The sequence below is a fragment of the Bubalus kerabau genome, chromosome 21, assembly GCF_029407905.1.
Source record: "Bubalus kerabau isolate K-KA32 ecotype Philippines breed swamp buffalo chromosome 21, PCC_UOA_SB_1v2, whole genome shotgun sequence".
NCBI classification, from domain to species: Eukaryota; Metazoa; Chordata; class Mammalia; order Artiodactyla; family Bovidae; genus Bubalus; species Bubalus kerabau.
The window spans coordinates 26,219,731-26,240,770 of NC_073644.1; the positions used below are offsets into that span (position 1 = coordinate 26,219,731).

Genomic DNA, 21,040 nt, shown 5'->3' on the forward strand with positions numbered 1-21,040 from the left:
AGCAAAGCAATGCTGAAAATTCTCCAAGCTAGGCTTCAACACTGCATGAACTGAGAAATTCCAGATGTTCAAGCTGGTTTTAGAAAAGGCAGAGGAACCAGAGATCAAATTGTCAACATCTGTTGGATCATCGAAAAAGCAAGAGAATTTCAAAAATATGTCTACTATGCTCCATTGAATACGCTAAAGCCTTTGACTGTATGAATCACAACAATCTGTGGAAAATTCTTAAAGAGATGGAATACCAGAACACCTTACCTGGCTCCTGAGAAATATGTATGCTGGTCAAGAAGCAACAGTTAGAACCAGACATGAAACAACGGAGTGGTTCCAAGGAGTATGTCAAGGGAAAGGAGTATGTCAAGGCTGTATATTGTCACCCTGCTTATTTAGCTTCTATGCAGAGTACATCTTGCGAAATGCCAGGCTGGATGAAGCACAAGCTGGAATCCAGATTTCTGGGAGAAATATCAATAGCCTCAGATATGCAGATGTCACTCCCCTTACAGCAGAGGAGGAACTAAAGAGCTTCTTGATAAAATTGAAAGAGGAGAGTGAACAAGTTGGCTTAAAACTCAACATTCAGAAAACTAAGATTATGGCATCCAGTCCCATCATTTCATGGCAAATAAATGGAGAAACAATGGAAACAGTGAGAGCCTTTATTTTCTTGGGCTCCAAAACCACTGCAGATGACGACTGCAGCCATGAAATTAAAAGATGCTTGCTCCTTGGAAGAAAAGTTATGACCAACCTAGACAACATGTTAAAAAAAAACTGAAACATTACTTTGCCAACAAGGTCCATCTAATCAAAGCTATGTTTTTTCCAGTAGTTGTGTATGAATGTGAGAGTTAGAACAGAAAGAAAGCTGAGCGACAAAAGAATTGATGCTTTTGAACTGCAATGTTAGAGAAGATTCTTGAGAATCCCTTGGACTGCAAGGAGATCCAACCAGTCCATCCTAAAGGAAATCAGTCCTGAATATTCATTGGAAGGACTGATGCTGAAGCTCTAATACTTTGACCACCTGATGCAAAGAACTGAGTTGGAAAAGACGTTGATGCTAGGGAAGATTGAGGGCAGGAGGAGAATGGGATGACAGAGGATGAGATGGTTGGATGGCATCACCGACTCAATCCACGTGAATTTGAGCAAGCTCTGGGAGTTGGTGATAGATAATTAGATTTATATTCTGGCAACTGTTTTCTTTATGCTTTCTCTATCCTAGGATAGTTTTGGGTGTCTGATGAAGTTAACCACATGTAACCAAGTTGGTACGTGATCCTTTCCAAGCCAACATGATCCCTACACCCACATGCATCCTTTTTAGAAATTTTTCAATAACAGAGGGAAAACTCAGTAGCGTTTTTAATTTATAAAATATACTTCTGACCGAACTCCTTTGAACAATTTTGGTACAGAATTCTGGGTTGCATCATTGTCACTGGTGCATGTCAGATACATTTTTTTTTGTTGCTTATCCAGTCCATGTTTTCTAAGTTAGAAACAAAAGCAAATTCCATTAAACGATTCAAAATATTCCTTTTTTTGTTGCCTGGCAGCATAGGGAAGTGGGAAACATACAGACTTTGGCTTTGCACATATTTCCCTTCTCTGCTCTGCACCTCCAGTGTAGTTTACTCATCTGTCTGCTGAAGGGCTAAGAACCAACTCTGCATGTTATAGAGTAGCAAAAGATAATATTACACATTTGTCTTAAAATGCATATTTATGGATAACATTTAGACTTTCTAGAATCACTTGTATCACAAACATATTATTAATTACATATTCAAAACATATATCCATGAGAAAGATTTCCAAAAGTACAAAAATTATAAAGCAAATGCTAGAGTCCCAGAGTCTTCCACTCCCAACCCACTGTACTCCTAATGGGTATAATTTGGGAGCAATAATTTGCTATGTACTTTTCCAGCAAGATAAATGGATACATGATAAATCAATAGATATATCCCTTTTTAAAAAAAATGGTAGCTAAGAGTTTGAATGTAGGTGTTTTTTCATTTTTATCATTTTGAGTCAGTGGTTGGAAAGAACATTTTGCCCAGTGACTTGCTGAGATTGTCATTGTCTGCATATTGTTATGTGAGCTGTTTTATACCATTTGTTGCTATAAAAGACGTAACAATTTACAGACTAGAGCAAACTGGATGGATAGACCACAGACATATTTGGGGAACCATTCATTAATTGGGACAGGATCTCTGCTGAAATGGCAAAGAACTACACACCTTAATATTACAGATACCAAAAGACAGGCTAACCCAGATTCAAGGCTAGCACTTAAAATATTGGTCTGCAAATGTCCCTAGAGCTGAAATGTGTAAATTAGAGATTCACTGAGTCCACTAGCCAAAAGTGAAAATGAAAGTGTTTACAGCTGTCTAATTATAGCCACATGTACAGTTTGATGGCAGAATAATGGAAACACCCAGGCCTATGGGAAAAAGTGGTGGCCTGAGAGTTGAGAACTGAGTCCCTTTCTATTCTGCTACTCAGTGTGGAGCCATCAGTAAAGGAGCCTCTTCTTTGTCGTCAATGTAGCTACTTAAATAGGGGTCATAGTCACTGTCTTCTCCCCAGAATTGTGGTCACAATAAAAATAAAGGAAATAAATAAATCAAATTTCACAGAAACCATGATATAACTGTTGAACCACTGATGTTCTGATGTCTCTAATATTTATATATTTTACTAAATTTTAGTGAGCTTCTATCAAGTCAAGACCTTCAAGGAGCTGTTAGGAGCCAGTGTTGGTCTTCAAACTGTTACTGGCCCATGGCAAGTAATGAAGTTCAGTTCAGTTGCTCAATCGTGTCCAAATAGTTGTGACCCCATGAAACGCAACACTCCAGGCCTCCCTGTCCATCACTAACTCCCAGAGTCCACCCAAACCCATGTCCATTGAGTCGGTGATGCCATCCAGCCATCTCATCCTCTGTCGTTCCCTTCTCCTCCTGCTCTCAATCTTTCCCAGCATCACAGTCTTTTCCAATGAGTCAACTCTTCATATCAGGTGGCCAAAGTATTGGAGTTTCAGCTTCAACATCAGTCCCTCCAATGAACACCCAGGACTGATCTCCTTTAGGATGGACTGGTTGGATCTCAAGGAGTCTTCTCCAACACCTCAGTTCAAAAGCATCAATTTTTCTGTGCTCAGCTTTCCTTATAGTCCAACTCTCACATCCATACATGACCACTGGAAAAACCATAGCCTTGACTATATGGACCTTTGTTGACAAAGTAATGTCTCTACTTTTTAATATGCTATCTAGGTTGGTCATAATTTTTCTTCCAAGGAGCAAGCGTCTTTTAATTTCATGGCTGCATTCACCATCTGTAGTGATTTTGGAGCCCAAAAAAATAAAGTCTGTCACTATTTCCATTATTTCCCCATCTATTTTCCCTGAAGTGATGGGACAGGATGCCATGATCTTAGTTTTCTGAATGTTGAGCTTTAAGCCAACTTTCTCACTCTCCTCTTTCATTTTCATCAAGAGGCTCTTTAGTTCTTCTTCACTTTCTGCCATAACTGTGGTGTCATCTGCATATCCAAGGTTATTGATATTTCTCTTGGCAATCTTGATTCCAGCTTGTGCTTACTCCAGCCCAGCGTGTCTTATGATGTACTCTGCATATAAGTTAAATAAGCAGGGTGACAAGATACAGCCTTGATGTACTCCTTTTCCTATTTGGAACCAGTCTTTTGTGCCATGTCCAGTTCTAACTATTGCTTCCTGACCTGCATACAGGTTTCTCAAGAGGCAGGTCAGGTGGTCTGGTATTCTCATCTCTTTCAGAATTTTCCACAGTTTATTGTGATCCACACAGTCAAAGGCTTTGGCATAGTCAATAAAGCAGAAATAGATGTTTTTCTGGAACTCTTTTGCTTTTTCCATGACCCAGAAGATGTTGGAAATTTGATCTCTGGTTCCTCTGCCTTTTCAAAAACCATCTTGAACATCTGGAAGTTCATGGTTCACATATTGATGAAGCCTGGCTTGGAGAATTTTAGCATTACTTTACTAGTGTATGAGATGAGTGCAATTGTGCAGTAGTTTGAACATTCTTTGGCATTGCCTTTCTTTGGGACTGGAATGAAAACTGACCTTTCCAGTCCTGTGGCCACTGCTGAGTTTTCCAAATGTGCTGACATATTGAGTGCAGCACTTTTACAGCAGCATCTTTCAGGATGTGAAATAGCTCAACTGGAATTCCATCACCTCCACTAGCTTTGTTCGTAGTGATGCTTCCTAAGGCCCATTTGACTTCACATTCCAGGATGTCTGGCTCTAGGTGAGTGTCGGTGATCACACCATAGTGATTATCTGAGTCATGAAGACCTTTTTTGTACAGTTCCTCTGTGTATTCTTGCCACCTCTTCTTAATATCTTCTGCTTCTGTTAGGTCCATACTATTTATGTCCTTTATTGAGCCCATCTTTCCATGAAATGTTCCCTTGATGTCTCTAATTTTCTTGAAGAGATCTCTAGTCTTTCCCACTCTGTTGTTTTCCTCTATTTCTTTGCATTGATCACTGAGGAAGGCTTTCTTATCTCTCCTTGCTATTCTTTGGACCTCTGCATTCAAATGGGTATATCCTTTCTTTTTCCTTTGCTTTTCACTTCTCTTCTTTTCACAGCTGTTTGTAAGGCCTCCTCAGACAGCCATTTTGCTTTTTTGCATTTCTTTTTCTTGAGGATGGTCTTGATTCCTGTCTCCTGTACAAACAATGTCACAAACCTCTGTCCATAGTTTATCAGGCACTCTATCAGATCTAGTCCCTTAAATCTATTTCTCATTTCCACTGTATAGTCATAAAGGCTTTGATTTAAGTCATACCTGAATGGTCTAGTGGTTTTCCCCACTTTAATTTAAGTCTGAATTTGGATTTACAACAGAGAAATTTTATGTCTGTGGAATTTAGTCACAAATAAATGGGTTTGTGGGCTTTCCTGATAGCTCAGTTGTAAAGAATCTGCCTGCAATGCAGGAGACCCCGATTTGATTCCTGGGTTGGCAAGATCTGTTGGAGAAGGGATAGGCTACCCACTCCAGTATTCTTGGCTTCCCTGTGGCTCAGCTGGTAAATAATCCACCTGCAAAATGGGAGACCTGGGTTTGATCCCTGGGCTGGGAAGATCACTTGAAGAAGGGAAAGGCTACCCACTCCAGTATTCAGGCCTGGAGAATCCCATGGACTGTGTAGTCCATGGGGTCACAAAGAGTCGGACACAACTGAGCAACTTTCACTTTCAAATGGGCTTGTATTTTGTATGTTTCAGGTTTTATAAGTTTGCAAATAATCTGTCAATGAGAGATTGGAAATAAAAAGAACCATGCCTTTATCACAGATAAAATAATTCTTACCACAGAGAAGCAGGGCACTTGGGCTGAGGAGCAGTGATAGATACAGCAGAGAGTGAAAATAACCTAGTCCCTGCTCCCACAGAGCTTGGGGTCCTGGAGGAGACACATAATAATCAGACAACCTTAACTAAGTGATTATGTCATTCATACCAGAGTAAGCGCCCCTTCTCTCTCCTCCCCTCCCTGTTATCTCCTGCCTTCCCCGCCTGTCCACCCCTCCCTGTCTCTTCTATACCAATTCATCTCTCCTCTCTTCTCTCCCCTCCCCTGCCGTAACTTACTCTCCGGACTCTCCCTCTTCATCTTTCATTTGTTTTTCACCTACTCTGATTCATATATCTGAGAAACTTTATCAGTTAATTCAGCAGAATGAATTATTATCTAATTATCAGTCATAGTCAGCAAAACCAGAACTATTTCAGTATCCTGATTTTTGAAACTATAATATCCTCTTTTTGATTATCAAGGAGCATGTGCCTACCTTCCTTTTTTTTTTCTTCCTTCTTTCCTTCCTCCTCTTTCCTTCTTTCCTTTCATCATCCGCTTGGTAATTTATTTAGACTTAGCCACTGCTATGTGGAAAGGATTGTGCCTTGCACCCAGCTGTACTCCTGCCTCGCTTTTCTTCTTCCCACCTCTAAAAGGAAAAATAACCAAAGTAGTAAGAGAATTGGAACTTAGAATTCTCTGGATATGTAGCCTAGGCATGCACTATCTTAGAATGCATTGTTCTTGCATGCATTCTTTCTAAAAAGAGCTAATATTAAGACGAAGCATATATTATCTGGTTTTTTTTTTTTAACTTTTGAAAATGAAGCATGTAGGGACTTCCCTGGGGTCCAGTGGCTAAGATTCCATGCTTCTACTGTAGAGGGTGCAGGTTCGATCCTTGATCAGCGAACCCCACAGGCCGCACAGTGCAGCCAAAAATAAAAAAAAAAGGTGAAGCATGTAAAATTTGAAATTCCAAGTTTTTATTATTAAGAGTGTAAATACAAATGCCATGATACCTTTCTCTTAATGGTAGAAAATGTGAGCAAACTGGAATTTTACATAAACCATTACTTTCCTTTGCCTTTAAGATACTATTCATATTAGGAAAAAAAGGAGAAAATAATCTATTTCTTGAGGCATGAAATCATTCACTAATAATACATTTTGCACCACTTAATAACAGTTGTAAATAATACCTGAAGTGATTTGGATGTTGAATAAATGTGAAACGTTGTCCTGGCTTAATTCATTAATTTTAGATTGTTATGTCACTATACTTACTATTACAAATTAGTTATTATTCCTTGATGCCTGTGAGAAAAAGGTGTATACAAAAATATTTTGTATTATTTTATACACCTTTATATTTTGTACACCTTTTGTCTTATTTACAAAAATACAAAAATATTTAAATAGAGTAAAATTAAAAAAAAAAAATCTGTGTCTTGGTTTTGTTTGGTCTAAAAAATAATGCTGAATTCATATGTATACAACACTCAAGCATTTTGTCAGAAAAATAGAGAGGGATAGTATCCTTTAAACAGAAAATGTTTCTGTGCCTTCAGAGACAGCCATGCCTGGCATGCTTTCTTTCCACAGCTGGGGTTTTCAGCTTTACCAGAAGTATTAGGTGGCATGAGATTGTCACCTGGAGAGGTGTGGGATCGAAGGGAAAAGATAAGGACCATGAAGCCAGCATCCCTGCATATGAATTAGGCCTGGGCACCTGTGGGGCCTTGAGGAAGTCATTTAATCAAGATCCCAGAGTATGCCCTGGTAACATTAAATTACCTGAGCCTGCTTTGAGGAGTAGATAGAAATTAAATTCCCAGTACATATTTTTAAATTATTTTTCATGGTACATAGAAGGCACCAGTTATACAGTGAACTTATTTGCAGCAGTTGCTTCAGATAATGAGGGTAGTCATTGTTTGTAAAAATGAGGTGTCACAATACGGGAGACAGTAATTTAAGGAATCCAAGAACAGGAAGTGTAGAACAACCAGGCTGTGAGTTAGCTTTGACCTTACTGAGTTAGATATGGGGTTATCATGCTCAATCTGGAACACATTTGAGAGTCAGTGTATATGCGTGCATGTGTGCACAGTCGTGTCCAACTCTTTGTGACTCTATGGACTGTAGCCCACCAGGCTCTTCTTTCCATGGGATTTTCCAGGCAAGAGTCCTAGAGTGGGCTGCCATTTCCTCCTCCAGGGGAACTTCCCAACCCTGGTATCAAACTCACTTCTCCTGCATTGCAGGCAGATTCTTTACCACTGAGCTACCTAGAAAATCGTTTGAGAGTCAGAGAGGTGAACAATTAATAATTGTGCTGATAGCTCATGAGACCAACCTGCCACATAGTCCCTCTGTTAGGTGCCTTTTCTCTGTGTTGCTCTGTACCCCACACACACACACACTCTGGCTTTCTCTGCTGAATTTTGCTTGAACATGGACTCTTGTAAATTCTTCAGCCAAGTGTTTCCTTGTGACTTTGCCTCAGTTATGCCTGCTAAACCAGTTAGGAGTTTGGCCTTCTGAGATTTTTATTATGCATGTGGGTAGGCTGGGAGTCTTGTTAAAATGCAGATTCTGATCCAGTAGGTTTGGGGTTGCACCTGAGATTGTGTTTCTAACAAGTACACAGGTGATTTTGATGCTGCTCATTGCTAGGTCACACACTTAGGAGAGAGGAGGTAGCTTAATCTAAGAGATGGAACCTCTTTGGCCCAATTCACCTTTCTGTTTGACCACATTGGTGGTTGTTTTGACCTTCTGTAGTTTGGTGGCCCTTTGGTCAGGTCCTGCCCTGGGCTGTATTGACCTGGGAGGTCATGTGGCTACCAAGGCTGTACGCTGTTGGCAGGTTTCTTTGTTCCAGAAGGCATATAGAGAAGACATCCATACATGAAAATGATATATTCATTGTCCAGTTTTGTTTCTTTGAATTGAGAGTCACTGAGAAAGAATCATGAAAAGGAGCCATCAGCAATGAACACCCCCACAAAACAGGCCATTCAAAGCTCAGTAAATGCCTTCTCTCTGGCTTAAGTCAAGAAACTCAAGGCTTTCAAACCAGAATCCACTTTGGATCAAATCATCCTTTGCACTTTTTCAAAGGATGATTTTATAGATGGTCATGGTTATGTAATGTTGGTATAGTAGCATGGGGGTGGGGTGGGGAAGAGTATATTTTGAACAACTCTTGGTTAATTAGAAATAATCACTATGTAAAAACTCTTTTTTTATATTTCAGAGTTTAAGTGAATACAGTGAGTAACTGAATTTTTTTTTTAATATGGTGAACCAAGACAGATTAAAAAAAAATTTTTTTGATTTCTACAGAGTTCAATGATTTATCATGATAGAAATAGTATTAATCAAAATGAACAATATACCACTGCTATAAGAAGAATATTTATTGCCTGAGCATACTTTTCATTCTTAGTCATTTTTATTTTTATCAAACTCACTAACATTACTTTTTGCCCTTCCTTTTACTATAATACATAAAACATCAGGAAAACCTGAATGTTTTCTTCCATTTACTTTTAAAAACTACTGCAAGTGATGACTTGCTATACATACTACTTTAGGCAAAGGAATATTAAAACAAGGTTCTCAAACATTTGGGTGGAAAATGACCTACTTCTGTGAAAGTTAGTATATATATAAAAATTTTAAACTTTTATAAATCAAGAAAATCAAGAACTGAGAATATAGAATCAATATAGTTTGGAATCAATGTAATTCTTTAGGCATTTGTTGAATATCTGCTCCATACATGTCATAATGCTAGCTTCAGGGCACACAGTGAAGAAAAAAGCTTAGCCTTTAATTGTTTGTAATTTAGTAGATTTGAGTGTCAGAGTAAGAGGAAGATGTGTTCTTGGAGGGCATTTCTGCAACTTTAGTACCCCCAACACTAACCCTCTGACCATCACTTGATCACTTTATTTCCCCTAATTCCTGACACATCCTATGATATATCTTCATAATTCCATGATTCCTGGCCTCAGTGTTCTTCACCAAATACCTCTTCTCCTGCCTACTGGATGGCTCCCTGTTTTAGGGCTTGTTCCAAACCGTCTTCATGTTGTCTTCCTCTCCTCCCCTTCCTTCTCTTCCTCTTTCAGTTCAGTCGCATCCGACTCTTTGTGACCCCATGAACCGCAGCACGCCAGGCCTCCCTGTCCATCACCAACTCCCGGAGTTCACCCAAACCCATGTCCATTGTGTCGGTGATGACATCCAACCATCTCATCCTCTGTCGTCACCTTCTCCTCCTGCCCTCAACCTTTCCCAGCATCAGGGTCTTTTCAAATGAGTCAGCTCTCCACATCAGGTGGCCAAAGTATTGGAGTTTCAGCTTCAACATCAGTCCCTCTGATGAACACCCAGGACTAATCTCCTTTAGGATGGACTGGTTGGATCTCCTTGCAGTCCAAGGGACTCTCAAGGGTCTTCTGCAACACCACAGTTCAAAAGCATCAATTCTTCTGCACTCAGCTTTCTTTATAGTCCAACTCTCACATCCATACATGACTACTGGAAAAACCATAGCCTTGACTAGACAGACCTTTGTTGGCAAAGTAATGTCTCTGCTTTTTAATATGCTGCCTAAGTTGGTCATAATTTTTCTTCCAAGGAGCAAGCGTCTTTTAATTTTATGGCTGCAATCACCATCTGTAGTGATTTTGGAGCCCAGAAAAATAAAGTCAGCTACTGTTTCCACTGTTTCCCTATCTATTTGCCATGAAGTGATGGGACCAGATGCCATGATCTTAGTTTTCTGAATGTTGAGCTTTAAGCCAACTTTCGAACTCTCTCCTTTCACTTTCAAGAAGTTCTTTAGTTCTTCACTTTCTGCCATAAGGGTGGTGTCATCTGCATATCTGAGGTGATTGATATTTCTCCCGGCAACCTTGATTCTAGCTTGTGCTTCCTCCAGCCCAGTGTTTCTCATGATGTACTCTGCATAGAAGTTAAATAAGCAGGGTGACAATATACAGCCTTGACGTACTCCTTTTCCTATTTGGAACCAGTCTGTTGTTCCATGTCCAGTTCTAACTGTTGCTTCCTGACCTGTATACAGGTTTCTCAAGAGGCAGTCAGGTGGTCTGGTATTCTCATCTCTTTCAGAATTTTCCACAGTTTATTGTGATCCACACAGTCAAAGGCTTTGGCATAGTCAATAAAGCAGAAATAGATGTTTTTCTGGAGCGCTCTTGCTTTTTCGATGATCCAGGAGATATTGGCAATTTGATCTCTGGTTCCTCTGGTTTTTCTAAAACCAGCTTGAACATCTGAAAGTTCACGGTTCACATACTGCTGAAGCCTGGATTGGAGAATTTTAAACATTACTTTACTAGCGTGTGAGATGAGTGCAATTGTGCAGTAGTTTGAACATTCTTTGGCATTGCCTTTCTTTGGGACTGGAATGAAAACTGACCTTTTCCAGTCCTGTGGCCCCTGCTGAGTTTTCCAAATGTGCTGACATATTAAGTGCAGCACTTTCACGGCATCATCTTTTAGAATTTGAAATAGCTCAACTGGAATTCAATCACCTCCACTAGCTTTGTTTGTAGTGATGCTTCCTAAGGCCCACCTGACTTCACATTCCAGGATGTCCGACTCTAGGTGAGTGTGAATGTTCACACCTTCGTGATTAACTGGGTGGTAAAGATCTTTTTTGTACAGTTCCTCTGTGTATTTTTGCCACCTCTTCTTAATATCTTCTGCTTCTGTTAGGTCCATACCATTTCTGTCCTTTATTGAGCCCATCTTTGCATGAAATGTTCCCTTGGTATCTCTAATTTTCTTGAAGAGATCTCTAGTCTTTCCCATTCTGTTGTTTTCCTCTATTTCTTTGCACTGATTGCTGAGGAAGAAAACGAAAGGCTTCCTCTTTAGTTTGCTTTATTCTACCATCCTCATACTCAAACCGTCTGTAAAGCCTGCCCTGTATGAGACACTGGTTTACAAGGGCTGGATGTGACATCTGCCATTAAGTGTCAGCTTTGTCATTCATTAGCTCTGCTAACTGAGAAGCACGGGATATTTTCAAGACTCAACTATTTTCATGTTGGTAAAACAGGGCAGATAATGCCTATCAGCTTTGATTCATTGGGTCCCTATAAAGAATAAATTAGGTCAGTTATGAAAATTATCCTTTTTTCCTGATATGGACAATGTCTTCCAAAATAAAGCAATTAACCTCAGCAGGGAAAGTGGACACGACCCTGGCTGGTGATTGGCTCCTGGAGAGATTGGCTTAGAATGCTGGTTTCAGCTTTTGCTTAAGAAATGGATCCGTTAGGTTCCACCACAGACGGAAAGCATGACTTTTGTGATCTTCCAACCATTTTTTAAAACAAATTGACCTTGTTTTAAACATTGTTCTGTGGGCATGGGTAGGCATGGGTCTGGAAGAGCCTGTACTTTAGAGGAGAATTTAGGATATGATGGCTGCCCTCACGTTGCCCAGCCTGCTCCATTAGAGTCAGTCCTTCAACTATCTATGACTTGAAAGAGTTTGCTTGGTTTCAAACTCAATATTTTGAGTGCTTTCATAGTTCCCTTGACCATGAGCCTCCTTTTCCCCAAAGCCAGTGCTCAAACTAACCGTTCGTTATTTAATTCAGGATTAACAAAATTAAAGCTTTAAACTGATTCAAATATAGTGCGTTTGAGTGTGAAATAGAAATGCACAATGTGGAAATGACTCTTCTATCTTTACTATTTGTTAAGTTACTGAGTTAATACAACCAAAGCAAGTCCTATGTCTGTTGCTGAGAATGTCTCACCATTTTATCCCTATGCATGTGTGCTAAGTCGCTTCAGTTGCATCCGACTCTGTGAGACCCTTTGGACTGTAGCCTGCCAGGCTCCTCTGTCCACGGGATTCTCCAGGCAAGAATAATGGAGTGGGTTGCTGTGCCCTCCTCCAGGGAATCTTCCCAACCCAGGGATTGAACCCATGTCTCTTACGTCTCCTGCACTGGCAGACGGGCTCTTTACCACTAGTGCCACCTGGGTAGTGGTAAGTCTGAATACATTGTGAAATCTTGTTGAGCACTCTAGGATTCTTCTGTTATGAAAGTAGAACATTTTATTATGAATGTCTCTGCTGCTGCTGCTAAGTCATTTCAGTTGTGTCCGACTCTGTGTGACCCATAGACAGCAGCCCACTAGGCTCCCCTGTCCCTGGGATTCTCCAGGCAAGAACACTGGAGTGGGTTGCCATTTCCTTCTCCAATGCATGAAAGTGAAGTCGCTCAATCATGTCCAACCCTCAGCGACCTCATGGACTGCAGCCTACCAGGCTCCTCCATCCATGGGATTTTCCAGGCAAGAGTACTGGAGTGGGGTGCCATTGCCTTCTCCGATGAATGTCTCTGACTTACAGTTTATTCTCTACATTGCAAGCACAGTGTCTGCTATTTTTACAGAGAAGTTTATTTTAGAGTTGGGTTGGTAAGTCTTTCTCCCCTTCTCGTTTCCTTAGTTTTTATTCACAGTAAAAACAGAGTATGCACACCTTATGCACTTAGTGAAATCTCATTTATAACAGTGAAGCCATTCATGACATCCAGGTTTCATACCCTTTCCCACGAGTGTGACCATTGGCCCTTGTCTGTCCTTCACCCAGACTCCAGCGATCCAGGGTGATGGTGGGAATATAAATGGTATCAGAGCTTTACCCTGCTGAGGTGGCTGCAAGGCCCGTGGCTTCATGGTGATTTTAACTGTGGTCTGAGGGTAACTCCTTTATTTTTTTTTTAATTGAGTTATTATTGACATACAACCTTATATTAGTGTCAGGTGTAAAACATAATAATTTAATAGATGTAAATAGGTTGTGAAATGCTAACCAGTAAATCTAGTTAATATCCATCACCACACAGAGTTACAAATTTCAGTTTCCTTGTGGTGAAATGAAATCACTTTTTAAATAAAAAGGTGACAAATCTATTACTGTTCTCCTTCAACAAGAGGACTTTAATTTTCTATATCCTTTAAATATGTTAATGTTGGTTTTCTTTGATCTCTTGTAATTATAAATTCTTTGATTTTTCCTGCTTATTCAAAATTTCAATAAGTTTTCTAAAATAGTATCATTTGATATCATTCAGCCCCGAATGTCAAACAGAATTGTCTTTGGTTATAAATATGTCATTGGTCAGCCTGTACTCTTATAATCATGGTGAGACTGAAAGTTCATCTGCGTTTATAAAAACATCATGGCTGTTCAGCTTATGCTAATTACAAGAAGGTAGGCAGAAGGCTTTTGTTAAATGAGGAGAAGGTGGTAACAGGCTGTTCACTGTGATTCCTGATATTATTGCAAAATGGGCAACTCAGAATACACCGTTCAATTTAGTAGTGTCTCTAAGAGCATGCTAAATCAAAAGTTAGCTCCTTTCTTTCCCCCACAGCAAACTACCTTTTCCAGGCTTTTCTCCTCACAATACCTGAACATGTGTTTCCTGCTGAAGTGTAGCAGTACAGTTTAAACAGAAATTTTGTCTAGAATTAAGTCAGTATCTAATCCTATGTTCGTCACTGTCAAGGTGACTTGAGCAATTAAATTCTTTATTGAGCTCTATAAAACAGGAAAACTGATAGTCTTATTTTATGCCCAAGTCTGTTTTAAATATTGTAAAGGAAATAACTACCAAAATGATTTGTGTAATTAAGATGTTTAATGAGTCAAAGCAACTGGCATTACTCAGATGAATCCTTTTGTCTAAATCAATCAAAATAATTTAGTCTTTATTAGAAAGATGCCAATATCTTGACAAGTGTCTAAATAATAATGCTTTATAATTGCCAATAAATGCTTAATGACCTTGAATCCTTCAAGATAGCCAATAAATTCATAAATATCACTGTTATGATGATGGATTTCAACCCCAGAGGTAGAAATAAAGAAAGCTTAGTGAAAATCTCTTGGATATCAAATAGTGAATTGACATTATGAAGGAAAAAAGTCACAAGATATTGACTATAAAGACATCACAGGTGCTACAAAACAGAAGTCCTGAAGCCAAAGTAAAGTGAATTTTATTTGTTGTGATTCAATCTGGAAAATGTTGTTCATTCCATGGCGTTCATTAGAAAAAAATGAAAATAAGGCATTCTTCACAATGTGTAAAGCAGTGTAGGAATTAGTGATAGAAGGACACTTCTGCTCGAGCTAGAAGTGGAAAAGCTGGGGAGGAGATGGCATTACTAGAGGCCAAGAGCCAGAACTACCTGCCGGTAAACAGACATGCTTAGGATGCTTTCTGGCAGGAAGATGCTTCCTGGTGGCAGCTGGGATGTGGAGAAGACCCCCCCCCCAACCCTTTAAACAAAGTTGAAAACTGAGAGTTCTCCTGAATCCGAGGGGAACTGTGTGTGGGTGGGGGAAATAGGGATACTTAGGCATTTTCTTCTCCCCTCCTATCACTGCCAATACTTCCCATTGTTTAAACCAGTCATAAAACAAGGTCAAGGAAATCTGGGAAATGGTTTGCAAAGAAAAGGGGAAGATGGACTTGTGAGCAAACCAGTAAGTGACCCATGTAGAAGAGAAAGGAGTGTGTGGGGAGCCTTTCAGAATTCTTAGTATAGGATTTGCTTGTCAAGTCCCAGAAGCGCTGGGTGGCTCAGGTTTCTTGGAATTTCAGGAGGTTGGGCATGAAAGCTTCTGCTTCAGCAGTGAGTAGTCCTGGTTCACCCACTACAGGAGGGAGAGGGACATTTTTGAGAGCGGCAGGATTAAAAGAAAATATCACAGATCAGACACTCTAATCATTCGCCTCCAAGTTACTCTGAGAACCTGAGAATGAATTAGGTCTAGATAATTGTAGGATTTCTTCCTCTACACACACTTTCAAGACAACAATACACTTCTTCACCTGCTTGCTAATGGCTAAAAATACCAAGAGAAGCCTTTCATTCCACAATTAGAGATAAAAGGTTTCAATTACAAGTGTCTAGCTCAAGTAGCATTTTCCTGTGGGGGAATTTCAGTCAAGGGATAATCAATCTGTCAATCTATTTCTCAGTAAAATGACTTGGAGAGCCCGTTTGCACACAGATAGCTCGAGGAGTTGCCATGAGGACAGGGAAAAGAACACAAGGGACCCCAGGAACAAGATTAGAAGAATTTGACAATCTTTCCTGGACAACACTCTTTGCCTACCATGTAAGCAAAATCAGACAATGATTTGAGCACATATGAACATGTAGTTGGTACACAGCTCTGGTTTATGGGCAGAATAAAGGTTCTTGATTTTGCAAATGTACTCTTGACCTTGCTTGGTAAAGCCCTTCTTGCCTAAGAGTTTGTTAAAGTAATCAAAGTGATCTTTTTCCCAAAAATAACATCTTTGGTTATTCAGCACATATTGATATAAGCTCTTCGGGAAAAAAACATATCCTTTTAGAAGTCTTTTAAAAAGTGAAGCCGACTGGCTCTGGGTTTTTTGTGACATTTTGATTAGTTTTGATAAGGGAAAGAATATTTGGCTGGTCTCTTTTTCTAAAAATTTCCTAGAGATTTGTTAAATGACATTAAAATGTGCTTAGATTCTGTCTTACTGAGCTCAGATTTGGGGGCTGTCAATCATATTCAGTTCCCTTGTTATTACCACCCACAATTCCATATTCAACCAGTTAGTTGTGGGAGATAATCTACGTTAATTAATGGTTCCAGAACTCATCATGTAAGAGAACTGCTTCTTGATCTCCTGCCCCTGACCAAGATAAAAGAAACCAGCATTTCTGATTCTTATTGAGTTAGAATTTTTTAGTGCCCAAGTGAATCTGTGTTGTTAACTATCTACCCAGGAGATTCTGGAGCAATTAAAGTTGGAGAAACACTGATCCACACCAATCATTGAGTATATTTGAATAATTTTAAGTGGTATTACCTATCCTGATACACCATAGACATTCCTTTATGTTTGTCATTGTATCCATTTTCTGTTGCTATCAAAAGTTGAGGCAAGTTCAACTAGGTTATAAGCTCAGGGTATCACAAAGGCTAAAATCAAGGGGTCAGCCTGTCTAACCTCTTATCTGGAAATTCTGGTAAAGAATGTACTAGAGAGTTTATTCAAGTAGTAGGCAGAGGTTAGTTCCTTACGTTGTGGGGCTGAGATTGTTGTGGGGTTTTCTCATCAGTTGTCCACCCTACTCCTTAACACTGCTTGCATTCTTTTGTATGTGACCTCACCTTATAGATGACATCAACTTTGTATAAAGCACTATACACACACACACACACACAAAAACACACACATGTGTATATGTATATGTATGTATCCATACATGTATAATTTTCACTTATCTCTAGCTGAAATTTAGCCTTTTATTGTGCTGTGAATATAATCAGTAAAACACAGTATTCACAGTAACTATTGACTTCATCAGCAAAATAAATCAGATATTTTCAAATTACATTGCGATTATAAAAAATACTAATACATATAATTTTCTGTAAAATGTCTGTTTTTTTGAAACCCTAAATAAGCTAATGTGTAAGCATGAAAGTCATAGTTTATAATAACTTATTTAGATAATTAAGAATCCATTGATAAGTCATGAATGACCATTTTTTTTAAATGGGTCCTTTTAGAATTGGGAGAAAGTTTTATTGATCAGTTGACAGTGACTCTAAGGTAGGGGTAGAGATAGGCTTTTAACAGACTAAACTCACATAATCAGTTGGCGTCTCCAAGTACCTCCCCTGGGAGAACCATTAGTAATTTTATGTGATCCAAAAAAGGAATATACAATAAAATATCCACAACTTGCTGAAACATACATTTCCCTGTCTTAGTCTGTAGAAATGTAGAATGTACTCAGTTCTCTGTCCTCTTCTAGCTCTTTCCTGCCTATATTTCTTTTTCTCATATGCTCTCTGAACTAGAATAAGCTACGCCATCACCAATATGTATCTATGTGTATTTTACCTCCTTCAGATTGCACCTCTTGTAACTGTTACCATCCTCACCCTCCATGATGTATAAGCAACTTTTCTCTCTGAAAACCTTGTTTACTCATTGTGCCTTGTAGGAAACTTATGTGGGACAAATGCTGTTTTCTGACTTGCGCTGTAATTCTTTTGTTATAGTCAAGTTAAGAACAAATTCTACATGGAGTCTCTCTGGACTCACAATCCCAGAAAGAGTGTCTAACACACAATAGGTTTTTGGTTAAGTTAAACTTTGTTAACAAAGTGATACAAAGAAATGCATATCATCTCCTCATTCGTGGCCCTGAATTAGTTTTCTTTAATTATTGTGCTGAGGTTAGTGATATCCTTTGGAACATATAGCTTATTTCGGTGCCTTCACTATCTTGCTCCTGTAATTAGAGACTGTCTTTGCAATGACATGGTCTGAATTCGGAGCTCCCAGACTGGGATAACACCCTTCTATAGAATTAATTTACTTGAAAACTGAATCTGCTTTTTATTTTCTTACTCCCAATATCAGTTTGATCATTTTAGAATCAATGTCCTTTAACCTTTCAGTAGTAGTTATGCATGCATATGTAACACACATACGAATTTATCTGCATCAGTGAACTTCTCTTAGTCGGAATGTTTTGATTTCAAAATGTAGTCAGAGGACTAGAGATAGGAGACTATATTGCATTTGGAGGCAAACATTAAAAACTTTTTTGGGCCCTAGGAGCATCCAACCTGCATTTTAGGACTAAATTTCCAAGTATTAAAATTAAAATGAGGATGGTATATATTTTTCCTATTCATTTTGCCCAAGGCACTTTGCCTAAAGGCCATAATGAAGAGCTACTAAAAGTGAGTGAGAAAGTAGGTCAGGTGCTTTGGGATATTTCAAACATATATATATATATATATATATATATATATATATTTCATATTATTAATATTTTATATATAAAAGATAGATATACATATATGTGTATATAGAGATATATTTAAATATACCCACAGCCATATACCACACATACTGTTATAGGTTAATTCATTTTATATAGGGAAAACAAACTATTGACTGGCGTTGATGAACCTACTTCGCACAAAATTCTGGTGGAGATGTTAGAAATAATTTAAACAATATTTCTAGAATCTGTACTTACTTGTGGAGAAAATGAGGAGTGGGGAAGGAGAAAGAAGGAAATAGCCTGCTACCCATGTTAGTGTTATAGACGAGAGCCACAGCCAAGCTCAGGTGGACAGCCCCTTTCACAATACTAAATCCATCCCACCAAAACCTCAGTGCAAATGCAACTCAAATATCCAACTGCCCTCTGATGTCACTAGATTCCACACTACCTGTCATCATATTCCACATTCTCCTTTGTTGCTAGGCACCCTGGGCACTCTTAATTTCCAAAGCTCCAGGTGCTGTTTTTCCTTGGGACTCAAATACAGTTTTTGGTTCCAGTGCTATGGTACCCATACTGAAACTTGAGAGGAGCACCATCATTCTGGGCCTGTGAACGTAATGATCATAGCTACAGATCTAAAGATTACACTCTGTGTCTAGCAGCCTGGTACCCACGTGCCTGCAGCCACTCAGGATGGAGCAAACTCTGCTGGGTAAGAAAGCAGGTTTCCCCTGTAAAGCAGTAATCTGATGTGAATTGTTATGATTAACAGGAGTCTCAGATTTGTGGTCTATAATTCTGAAAAAATTATCTTTAAGAGAGAATGAAAACGAAAACGATGAATGTGGTTTTATGAAAGTAGGTAATAAAAAATGGTTAATGAATCCTCAGTTTAATGTCTGTTCACTTTTTTATATTAAATTTTTCTAATATAGACATCAAAAACTTTGTTTTAAATTTTGATTTCTGAAACAGTTGCATGTGAAATCGATTCTTTTACCATTTACAAGATAAAATATGTGAATATGTATTTGATACAGATGAGTAAATAATTTGTCCTTCATGAAACATATGATTTACTGAGGAACTGAAATATGTAAAGCTGTTGAATTTAGTTACCTTGGTAACATCTGGAGTGAACCACTCTCTCTAAAAATATTTTCTTTCTTTATTGTTTATGCTTTGTACTGAAGTTATATATACATGACATTTATTAAAGAGTCTCTTGATAAATGCTAACCCTTCTTTTATCTGAAAAATGAATAAATGATATATTTTTATTAATATGTATGATGATATCAGATTAAAATTACAGATATAGCATGTTTGACTATAATTGACATTGGATTTGTTCTATGTGAATATAGATTTAGTTTTTAAAAATATCTTTGAGGTTATATTTTTTAATGTAATGATAAAAATTTCTTATATTAAATATTATTTTTGAAGGGATTCAAGTACACAAATGTAAAATCACAATTTTCTTCATGAATTAAATAATTGTACTTGAATCAGTCCATTATACTTTTCTTTGGATTTCTTAGAAATAAATAAATAGAAATAACTTTTCGTACTTTAGCATAACCATATGACTTAGCATAACCATATGACTTAGCATAGAAGGACATCCTTAAAATTCAAAATTACTTACATAAGTTATATCCTAATTTTGTTTCTCAAACATTGCATAGTTCATTGTTAAACGAATGTTATTGATTTCTCAAATTAATAGTTTTGGAAAACACTACACATATTATTTACGGCCAGTTTCCTAAATTCTCTTGTTTTTTCACCAAATGAGGTCCTTTTTTGAATGGGTACATAAACAGAGTAATTCCTTATCCTGCAAACTCATTTTCATTTTCTCGCAGAATATGTTCAGAGAATTGCTTAAAAATACTATTTTGTTGAAAATTAAATGCCCTTTGTTTCTGTTTTTTACTGGAGTGAGAAACCTAGACGTTTTCCTAGCCCTGTATCCAACCATTACCAATCTTACCTTTTCTTTTTATTTTTTTTTAATTTTTATTGAAATATAGTTGATTTTCAAGTATGCATTAGTTTCAGGGATACAGCAGAGTGGTTCAGTTATACATACACATATGTTCATTTTTTCAGATATTTTTCCCATTTAGGTTATTACAGAACATTGAGTAGAGTTCCCCTTTGCTGTATAGTAGGACCTTGTTGGTTATCTATTCATTATATATAGAAGTGTATGTATGTTAATCCCAAGCTCCTGATTTATCCCCCCCTCCAATGTTTCGCCTTTGATAACTGTATATTTGTTTTACATATCTTTTCTATTCTAAAATATTTTTGGTCACCCCCTCTTACTCTGCACTGCTGCTGTTTTACTTAGAGTTTGTTGCGCTTTCAACCAGCTGACTTAGATGACTTCTGCATCTCCTAAGGGTCCCCCCAACTTCCAGATTGTTGCCTTCATACCATTCTCCTCATCAAAGACAGAGTTATCTCTTTACAACTTTTTTTTTTTCACATCACTTCCCACAGTTAATTAAAATTACTTTTGTTTGCTCTCAAGATAAAATCCAAGTCCTTTGATGCACAAAACACTTCTTTTCCTCCCTTTTTAGGTTTCCCTTTCATCAGTGTCTCTTTGGTACTCAGCTCTATACTCTCATTTCTCATGGGCCTGCATATTCTTTCCTCTGTGACTACACCTGACAATTTTTAGTGGGGTAGGCTCTTCCTCAGTTTCTTCACCTGATTAAAGCTTTGGAATTCAACTCCAATGCCACCTTCTCTAGAAAACCTTCTG

At 38.3% G+C, this 21,040-nt stretch overlaps 1 protein-coding gene across 18 annotated transcripts in view; it reads left to right on the top strand.

Moving 5' to 3' along the window:
* NOL4 (nucleolar protein 4) overlaps positions 1 to 21,040 on the top strand; it is a 555,347-nt gene that overhangs the window by 319,281 nt on the left and 215,026 nt on the right. For 2 of the 18 annotated variants that reach the window (XM_055559251.1, XM_055559252.1), the window contains exon 1: positions 18,821 to 18,970. The exons of the other annotated variants lie outside the window; for them this stretch is intronic. In XM_055559251.1, the coding sequence (XP_055415226.1) occupies positions 18,952 to 18,970 (19 nt within the window). In that variant the 5' untranslated portion in view covers positions 18,821 to 18,951. Of the gene's footprint in view, positions 1 to 18,820; positions 18,971 to 21,040 lie in introns of those variants that run through there. 18 annotated transcript variants of the gene reach the window in all.